Source organism: Quercus lobata, chromosome 3 (genome assembly GCF_001633185.2).
Source record: "Quercus lobata isolate SW786 chromosome 3, ValleyOak3.0 Primary Assembly, whole genome shotgun sequence".
NCBI lineage: Eukaryota > Viridiplantae > Streptophyta > Magnoliopsida > Fagales > Fagaceae > Quercus > Quercus lobata.
The window spans coordinates 6077047-6087868 of record NC_044906.1 but is presented as its reverse complement, the minus strand read 5'-3'; the positions used below and the strand labels follow the sequence as shown (position 1 = coordinate 6087868).

The window sequence follows — 10822 nt, the reverse complement described above, 5'->3', positions numbered from 1 at the left end:
TTTGGCTCACTTTGTGGAGGAGGTTTGACCTGAGCTTAAATTAGAGCAGTATCATGCACCTCAGACCGATGGGCAAATGAAATTGAGGTGAGGCCATGAATAGAACTTTGAGGAATTTAAATTGTAGTATTTGCCAGGATAAGACAGAGCCATAGGATAATGCACCTGGAAAAGCTGAATTTGACTACAACGTGTTGTCCATAGTTTTACTAGACAATCACCATCCTCTATTATCTATCAGGGAAGGTTCAGAAACATGCATTGAACTTAGTCAGACTGCCTAAAGTCCATGATTTTCGCACCTCAACAAATAATATGGTGGAACAAATTTAGCCGGTTCAAGTAGAGGTAAAGAAATTTGGAAGACATTTAATATGTTGGACTTGGTACAGATTACATAATTTTATATGTTAGACTTGTACAAATTACATCCACCTGAGGAGTACACCATCCAGAGATCGAAGTTCTTCACAAGTGGAAAGGCAGATGGGGTGTAATTTAAATTGCAAATAATAAACTACATGTGTTTAAATTAAATTGCCATCCTATTTGAGCCTTTCCACGTGCTTTCTGAGCACAAAGAAAGGTTTAAATATAAGAGTCAACAATGTATAGTATCATGTTTTTTTTTTCTTTACTGGTATATCTTCAAAACAGAGACTACGAAGATAATCTCTCAAATTCATCAGACTTCATCTTTGTGGAGACATTAGTTATTATTTAATGAAAACATCAGTCAAAAGTCATATTTTCCGCCTCATGTCTAATGGAATCAAAGAGTGCAGTAGACAAATAACGCTCCCCATAGCTGGGGAAAATCACCTGTGTGGCACGCAAAATCAGAAGATATCGTTAATGTAATTGGGTTCAACATATGCTGACTAGTACAGACTTAACTTTTAAGCCATATACTTGACACAATTCTTCTTTGTTAAAAAAAAAAAAAAATTATATAATTAATTTATAGGTCACGTGAACGAGTTTCTTACATCAATGATCAATAAACTATATTAAGAAAATTTTAACATTACCTTTATAAAAAAAAATATAAAAAAACTGTTAACAAAATTAATTATTTTATCATTTTTTCATAAAATATTTTTAAAAATAATTTTTTAACAAATAATACCCCTAAAACATTTGGGTATTTTTGGGTCAATGGAAAGATTAATAAAGAAGTACGGCAAATTGGAAATTCAACAAATGGAATGAGTGGATGACAATTTATCCTCACTTTCTCCCACTGAACCCCACGTGTAGACCCCTTCTCTTATCTTCTTCTCTTCTCCACCACTCTTTTGGAGGTTGCTTTCCAGCAATATTATATGGAAGCTCTAGATTTTCCTCTCTATTTTTTGCCGTCATAAAAACAAAGGTAATTTTCATATTTCTTTGATAGCTTAGTTTAAATATGCGTGTTTGTCACTAATGGTGGATCCTAGTCATATTAAGTTAATACTACTACTTGGGTTTTGTTTAATTTAATATAAAGGGTTGTCTTGGATTAATGGTCGAAAATATCTCAAGTCAGGGGTTGGAAGTTTCAATTTATGGCATCTATGGGTTTGGGTTTTTGTGTGATATTTTCATGCAATTAGTTTAATGCTTAGCCGTTAATTTTGATGTATGATGTGGTAGATTTGAAAACTGAATTTGAGGGCTAGTTTTCTTGAGCAACATTATTGGGTTTTATTAGGGTTGTTGAAGTTGACTACTTAGACTCATGTGAATGTGATTGTTGCATGTCAAGTGTTCGATAAATTGCCTCAATGAATTATGAGGTTGCATTTACTTGACTTGAGGGTGAGATGATTGCTATAGGTGAAGTTATGAGTTTTCAATCTTGGTTGTTAGTACGTGTTGACTTGAGTTGGTGTAATCCTTGAATTTGTGACATTGTATGTTGGCACCTCGTCTTTGTGACACCTTGTCATGTGGCCATCGATTGGATTTTCTAGTTTTGGAATGGTGTACTCTGTGATAAGCCTTATTCTTAATAGACTTGATGATTGTCTTTCTAGGTTCCATGGTACTTGGTGGTGGACCTAGTAATTTGACTTGCTTGCTTGTGTAATGTCCAACTGAGGTAAATTGGTGAACTTTATGAGGTAAGTATATTTTTAATGGAGTTTTTGTAAAACAATCATTATTGCACATTTGCACTCAATTATTTTATGGTTAAACCCCAATTTGGAACATTGTCCTTGGTTTTCCTAAAATGTACTATGTGTACTGTTCTTGTTAGTTAATCGTTTATGGAAAATGCAGGAAACATGGCCAGTAAATTTATATTTGAAATTGCATATAAAGAAATGCATGATTTGTTGGCATGGAAATTCTAAAGATGTTTTATATTGACTTGTGTTATTCGGAAAGTTGATAGAAAACTTCCTGACAAAGAATGGTTTTGGAAACCTTGTGAGCCTTGTGGAAATATAGGTTCGTTTTGTAAACCTTATGGAAATATTGGTTATTGAAGGTTTTTCTTGGAATTACGTGGAAATATGTTTTGAAATTTAATTACATCATACTTGTGATCTCATTATGTTGTTCATGCGTGTGTGCTGTGAATGTGTGATAATTGTGATTACCCAATTGGATGCAACAGCCTTTGTGACGTTGGCATGGAACCACCTAAGTCTTTGTGACACGGTGGCCCAATAATTGCAGTCTTTGTGACATGGCCAGTAGCACAACTCCCAAGTCTTTGTGATACAGTGGTTTATATGGTGACACCTGAGTCTATGTGACACAATCTATGTGACACAATGGCCAGTAACTAATACTTGCAGTCTTTGTGACATGGCCAGTGGTGCGACACCTGAGTCTTTGTGACATGGTGGCTTAATATAATGACACCTGAGTTTGTGTGACACGATAGCTAGTACCTATTACTTGCAGTCTTTGTGTGGCACTTGATTCTGTGTGACACTATAGCCAATGCCTGGTACTTGCGGTCTTTGTGACACAGCTAGTATCATGACACTTGAGTTCATGGAACTTGTCTATGTGACATTGGTGACTAGATATATTAGCCTATGTGGAGTCCTACTAGAAGATGTTGGATTCTATTGGAGGTCCTAGGAGTTTGTGGGCCTTGGGTGTGCTAGACCTAGATTTGTTGTTGGAATTGCATATTCTAGGAAGGGATGTGGCCTTGAGTTGATTCGTTTGGAGTTTTGGTATATATTCATGTATATTATGGAGATTCATGGTTTATACTTCGTTTTGTTTGTATACGTGTTATAGAGCTCTGACTTATATTGCGAAGATTCCAGTATTTTTATATATTTTTATCATATTTGAAAGGGGGGGTTGGGGGGGAATCTCCTACAGTTTCTCTTGCTTTGGAGCATTTGGGATTGCTTTGGAGCATTTTGGGTTTGGGGCATGACATAGGCACTGCTATAACAATTCAAAAATGACCTAAGGGTGGGAAAATGTCAGGTTTAGATCTGACATAAAGACTTTTCTGGAGTTCCAAATCGATAATTGACCTGAATTCTATACAAACTCAACCTGTTCTTTGTTCCAAGCCATGATAGGAAATATACATTTTATATTTTGAAATAGGTTAAATATCCAATTTTAAAAGAATTTTTTTGGATTAGGTTGATAATTGATATGCATTACTTTGGGTTGGTTAAACATGTCTGACATATTTATGACACTACTAGGAACACTAACTAGGAACACTAATAGGAAGGTTATAAGACTTACGACAATGAGTTTCCCAGCATTTTCAGGCCTCTTTCCCACCTTTATAGCAGCTGCTGCTGCAGCACCAGATGAAATCCCCACCTGCAATAAACATGCTCTTACATTCACCAAAGAATTGGAAAAACCAAAAAGACAAGCAGCAAAAGCGGTGTTGATATTATCTGTTTAACAAAAAAAAAAAAAGAAGAGTAAAGGAATTCCTCTAGAACCTTTACATATTATCTTAGATAATCACTATACCAGCAAACCTTCCTTCAGGGCAAGCAGCTTAGCAGTTTCAATAGCTTCCTCACTAGATACCTGGAAAAAGTTGCCAAAAACATCTCAAATCATTGCAAGGAAATCCATGCATAGTGGCACCTAATAGAAATCAGAAATGTTGCCATGGTAACAGTATAGCTGGGATAAGCGTATACTTTGACAAGATTTACAAAGAAAACACAAAGTATGGTAAATGTTTACTAGAATGATCCATTTCATGAAAATGTACGCATTTTCCTTTCCAAGCCTTCCTTAACAAAAGAAAAATAAGAAGATAAACAAGGTCTCCAATAAAATAGTCCATTTTCATTAATATAAAATCCTTCTAAACCAAATATGATTTTGAATCTTTCCTTTTCTAAAATATAATTATAAAAGTAGCCACAGAGGACCAATTTCTCAGAAAGAATTAGCTTTCTTTGTTATGAACTGGTTATCAAAATAGCGAATAAAAACAGTTTTCAACCTGAACCAAGCAAACTTGAGTTTTAATCTTTTCTTTTCTAAACTATACTCAAGAAATCAGCTTTGCAAGAAGTAAACTTTCAGAAAAAATTAGAACTGTTCATTACATAAAGAAACCCGACCAACTGCAAGCTCCATAAATCGACTCACATCTGGATGATATATCTTGAAAAAAGTACAACTGAAATGAACTTTACCAATAGACAGATTGAAATAAACCAAAATTAAAAAAGATCAAAACATCCCTCAAAGGCTTAAATAAATTAGAAAAGACCTGTCTTGGTAAAAAAACCTATACATTTGAACTTAGTAATGTCTTTAAGGACTAAGGAGCTGATTATCTGTTACTTCCAAAATACATCAATCATTTTATATTAATGATTACACAATTTTAAAGATGATAATGGGTTGTACCCCCATTGCAAGACTATTGTAATTGCATTTCCCATTTTCATGTATTCTGACTGTTCTAGTGCCTTCACAAAATTATAGCACAAGAAGATAATATTACATGTGAAATCAAGATGAATGCAAATATAATACTCTAGACTCACTTGAATAACTTCATCAAGCACATTGGCATCCAGAACAGCAGAGATAAAACCAGCACCAATTCCTTGAATCAGATGCTTGCCTATGAGATGTGCATTCGCGTGACAGTTAGAGAACTGTCATTTAAAATCAAATGCAAAACATATAAGTTAAATAAATATTACATATAATGAGACATTAAATGATTTATGCCAGCCAAATTTAACAAGGAATTGACTATTCAAACATGAGTGATCTCTATCCCATAAAAGAAAAAGAACCGACCATTTTCAGTTCTAAAACCAACAATGGTGGTCCAACCTATTTTGATTTCCTAATGACACTCCAAAATGATGACTGCAAAATGTATTACCAATTGATATTTAGTTTAACTAGAAAATCCTCTTATTGTCAAATAAGATATCTGGAGTTTTTAATAATAAAAAATAATCATTAAGGGCAGGCACTATGGGTTTAAAACTCTCTCTAAAAAAACCTAATATTTAGCAAAATCACACAATGATAAAGTTTCATCCTTTTGGGTTTAGACACCTCGTAATATCTCATAAAATAGAAGATATTTGATATTGGTGAAATTTGAAAATCTAGAACTTCTCTTATGTACAAATAAAATAATAAGATTTTATGCACAAAAAATGCATAGATATTATAGAAGGGAAATGCACCAAGAGAGAATAAAGAATTGAAGCTCCTAAGCATTAACTAACCATGTTGTCCTCCATTCAAGAGGGCACTTTCAACTGGTTCTACCCCATACACCTACATTTATACAAGATAAAATGGAGTCAATGGACCATTAAATTCTCTCTCTCTCTCTCTCTCTCTCTCTCTCTAAGAAACAAGCATTGTACACAAGTGGACCTCTATCTCTGGGTTTTTCTCCTTGAGGAAATTCCCTGCACCAGTTATTGTACCCCCAGTACCTATCCCTGCAACTAGAACATCAACTTTTTGTGCTGAATCTCTCCATATCTCTGGGCCAGTGGTTTCATAATGGATCTGAATTAAGAATGACAGAATGATTTGTTAATGGTGTCAATCATCTATCCATATCAAAAGATAGCGGACGCAGACGCAAACAATACCCTTGGGTTGGCAGGATTTTCAAATTGTTTTAACAGATAACTATTAGGGATTTTGCCTAAGAGCTCGTCAGCCTTCTTAAGTGCTTCTTCATGGCCCTTGTCAGGATCTGTGAGGTACAACTCAGCTCCAAAAGCTAGGGACACAATTCTTCTCTCAAGGCTATATGAAGCTGGCATGATAAGGATTAGCCTGTAACCCTTGATGGCTGCAATGAAAGCCAACCCAATTCCAGTATTGCCACCTGTTATCTCCATGAGAACAGTCTTTTGCCATTGTTCAAACATGTCCAAAATCAATGGAAAATATGTTAGTTCAACTGTTCAGTAATTTGGACTAGTACTACATATGTAACAATGTCTCATATGCAATTAAATATGAGTTATTAAAGATAAACTAAAAGAACAAAGAATTAGAACTAGAAGTGAGAATAAAAATAGAAATAAAACAGTGTAATATGAGCATTACTAAACTGTGAAGCAAATCCCTTAATGGTTGTGCAAGTCTCACTTTGAGTTTAAGTCATAATGAGGTTAATAACAGCATAGTGTGCAATGAAAATGTGTATCAAATGCCTTATGAAAATCCACAGGTGCAATCAGAGGATATATTTTATTTGGGTTCAATTCTATTCCACCAAGAAAGGAAATTTTGGAAGGTGCAAAACCGATATGACAAATGTACCAACCTTCCCGGGTGTGATCAGACCCTTATCCTCTGCATCTTGGATCATACTATATGCAACCCTACATGCCAAAAGTTTCATTCAAATGCAAAAGTCTAAAACAAGATTTTTAAGGAAATATAATATTTTCTAGGGTAAATTGTAAATTACACTTCTAAAGTTCAGGGATGTTTAAATTTTACATCTTAAGGTTTCAAAATTTGGATTTAAATCTTGAAGTATCTCCTAAAGTTGAGAGTTTTTGGATTTTACACTCCTAAATTTTGAAATTTTAGGGTGTAAGATCCAAACATTCACAAACTTTGGGAAGTGAAATCCAAACACTCCTAACATTTAGGGGGTAAAATCCAAATTCTAAAACGTTAGGGTGTAAAATTCAAACACTCTCAAACTTTAGGGGGTAAAATTCAAATTCTAAAACTTCATGGCGTAAAATCTAAACACCCTTAAATTTTAAGAAGTTTGCAATTCACCCTAGTTTTTATATCAACATATATAAATCAAAATACAATCAATTAAAAAAAAAATGTTAATTAAGAGTTATATGCCTATCTTTAATATTGGAACATGGTTGCATCATCTCAAGCTTGGCAGCTACACGGGCAACACAACCATCCACAACATTATTGAGATATACCATTGGGGTATTGCCTATCAACTGCGCAAGCCAAAAATTACCATTAGCAAAATGGATTATGAGAACAAAAGAGTTCATAATAAAAAATAATGAGAACAAAAGCAACATTAAAGCATTGATTCTATTGGAAAAAGAATACTTCTGTAACATCTTTCTTGATTCCACACTTGTCTTCCATGTTATCGTCTTAAAAATACTGCAAATTGATAAATAAAAATGAGGAAGAGTGTGAGGAAACTTCTAAGAAGGCTTTATAAAGACCTGAAAAAATATAATGGGCACATTTGCACATTCGTGAACAATAACATTGTTCTATTTTTTTTTTTTTTTGGTATAATATCAATCCTTTTTCAAGTTTTAAAAACCATAAAACAAATAAAAACTTTTGATCATTACAAAAAGTTAACATGATATGAAATATATCAAAATGTACAAGGTTTTATATGAAGACCTACCTATGATCCCAAACACTGCACTTCAAAGTGAGAATCAAATGATACCTGTAGAAATTATCAATACTGAATCTCGTAAAATAAAACAACAACGCACCTTTTTTAAACTTAGTGTTCTAAAATTTTTACAAGCAAAACCGACAACTCACAATTAAAAACCAATTAATATAAACTAAGAAAAATCCACCAAAAGAAAGGCTCAAAGAGAAATATTTTTTCATTCAGATTTTCTAGATTCACCGAAAGCTCAAAAGTTGATTAAAAAAAAAAAAAAAACCATTTAACATACTTACTATTAGGTCTGTAGGACTTGATTGGCAAATTGTGACCTTGTGTAAACTCTTAGAATCATTGTAAGTCTTGCGTTGGTAATGAAGACATGTTCAAGTGCACGACAAGTCAAGATTCAAGATGTATTGGTTAAACTCTTAGAATCCTAGTAAGTCTTGGCTTTGATCAAAGCTGAATCTCGACCGATCGAGATTTGTATAGAATTGAATCTAATCTACTTTTTGCTCAGCCGTTTGATTCAAGGTTTTGTGGTTTACAAGATAAGTATAAAAGCAACCTTAGAGCACATTTTTCAAGACTTTTTGAGAGCAGTGTTACTGTGAACAGATCTTGGAGTTTTCCATCTCTCTTGAAGCATCAACCAAAGATCCATTGATTAAAGTGAAGTTGTTGCAATCAACTTTACCTCAAAGTTGTTGATTTAATCTTCAAGTGGTTTCGTATGGTCATGAGCAAACATTCATGTGCAACAAGATCTAGAATAGAGAAGTTATTGAAACCAGAACTATGTGTAGTCACGTTAATAAATATAACATAAAGTAGTAGTAGATTTAGGATCAAATTTATTATATAAACTTTCATTCTATTCTAGAGGTTTTTGATTACCTTAGGATTGTAAGGTTAAATCCCTCCAAAATTTACGATTTATTCCATTCATTTTCCCTAGGACACCACATCGTTTGTTTCTTTATGATTCGTTTGTCTCTTTGTGATCCATTTTGTTTGATGTAATGATGTTTACCAATTGAGATCTATTGCATAATTGGACTAAGTAATTGGTTAAAATTGATTAATCTTGTTACAATTGAGGCCTAAAACCCTAACACTTACCAAACAAAAAAGTCATAAACAACACAAACCTTAATAGCACATTAAATTGAAAAGACAAAAATAAATCCATTGAAAGGGGCATTCTAATTACACATACCTTAACCAAATGCCAAGATTTTTCGAATTTACAATTGCCAACAAAAGTAGAGTAGAAATTATAGAATAGCTTAGATATCATAAGCAAATTATATTACTAGAAATACCCCAAAGATGGAGATTTTCAATCATCTCCACAAACAAAGAACAAAACAAATCACATGTAAAAAAGTTCAAGCACCCAACAGATGTGGATTAAATATTTCTAGAATCACCAAAAACTTTTAAGGCTAAAAGAGCGTATATTCACCAACCCACCAACAGCAACAAAGAATGAAAGGCAGGAATGACCCAAAAAAAAAAAAAAAAAACAGAGCTATGGCATAGTAAAGAAATATCGACTACTTCATAGTAGTTCTTATAAGGAGTAGAAATGCAAGTAAGAGAAAGTTCCATTGTGCAAGGAAATGATGTAGTAGCTGAGGAAAGAAATATGAAGTTCCTAATAGTGGAAAGAGATTAACAATTCAGAATATTGTATTAAAAACAAACCATAATATTATGTATAGCTCACTATTCTGATAAGGACAGGTTTGAAACTAAACATAGCATCAAGAAGGAAAGTTGTAAGTACCTAATAATAAGGAATAGGTTCAAAAAATCAATGATCAGCTAGTCAACAAATGGAGACCAAACCGACAGCTTCAGCTTAACCAGTGAAGCTAGCAACATTAAGTCAACATGTGCAACCCGTGTCAGTGCATATAAGGTTAGCAACATCAAGTCAATGCAACCCAGCTCTGCAAATCACGTCAAAGGGTAAGTTGTCTTTGATTGATGCATTTGTTATTAAGTTATTAAACCTGGCATGGCCAATCAGATGGGTAGGGCAATGAACCAATACCTATGCCGGTCTAATTGTTTAATTGGATCACTTATACAATTGAACGGGTAAAACATAAAAATGTTTTTTTGTAAACTGGATGGGCTGTTTTGACCCAACCAATTTTGTAATTTTGAATAAAACTACCTTTATAGGTTCAGTACCATTTTTTCACACCCCGATTTGAGATGGACCAACATGCTAATACCAAACTTGTGCATGATATTAACACAAAACAATTGAAAGGAACATTAAGTTTTTTTTTTCTTTGCCTTACATAATGCTGTTGCATTAACTTACTATGGAGTCATTATTAAACTTAACTAAATTAACATGTTAACAACTTAAATTTCTTGCCATTTCATAGTTGGAAACTTCTAATATTATAACACACTCCTTAGTCCTTAACAAAATATGGGTAACTTATCCACCTACTGGAATTCATTAGAGCATCTATAAGCTGTTTAAACAAAACATAACATCTTGCGGACATAATAGCATTAGATACAATGGAAGACTATCTATGCAAATACAACCCTTCTGTCTCATATACATCAAATCATCAAATAGCTACTACTAGCTCCATATACAAAATACTGCTTCTCCATGTTAAGACTCTTGGCTGCACTAAAGAATATCCTACAAATCTAAGCAATCAACTTGCTCAGTAAGGGAGGCATGACATCGAAGATTTAATAGTATGCATGATTGCATGATAAACAAAATATTCTCACGTGGATATAACTTGCTTATACAAAGTTAATTTTAAAATAAATATTTTCATGAGCTTTCTAAAAATATGGATTTTTTACTAATGAACATAATTTCTAATAATTTTGAAGGCATATTATAGTGGCTAAAAACTGAAACATATAGCATGATTCCATTCATATATAGCCATTACATATTCCATAATATGATCTAGA

At 33.4% G+C, this 10822-nt stretch overlaps 1 protein-coding gene across 1 annotated transcript; it reads right to left on the bottom strand.

The window, feature by feature from the left end:
• Positions 1–349: 349 nt before the first annotated feature.
• LOC115981587 (cysteine synthase-like) lies at positions 350–7875 on the bottom strand. The gene is made up of 11 exons (XM_031103856.1): positions 7859–7875; positions 7543–7599; positions 7315–7424; positions 6770–6827; positions 6084–6347; positions 5860–5997; positions 5706–5757; positions 5001–5080; positions 3961–4020; positions 3721–3801; positions 350–822 (listed from the first exon to the last, which is right to left on the bottom strand). The coding sequence occupies exons 2-11, from the start codon at positions 7579–7581 to the stop codon at positions 733–735; spliced, it is 972 nt and encodes a 323-aa protein (XP_030959716.1). The 5' UTR covers positions 7582–7599; positions 7859–7875; the 3' UTR covers positions 350–732.
• Positions 7876–10822: the final 2947 nt, after the last annotated feature.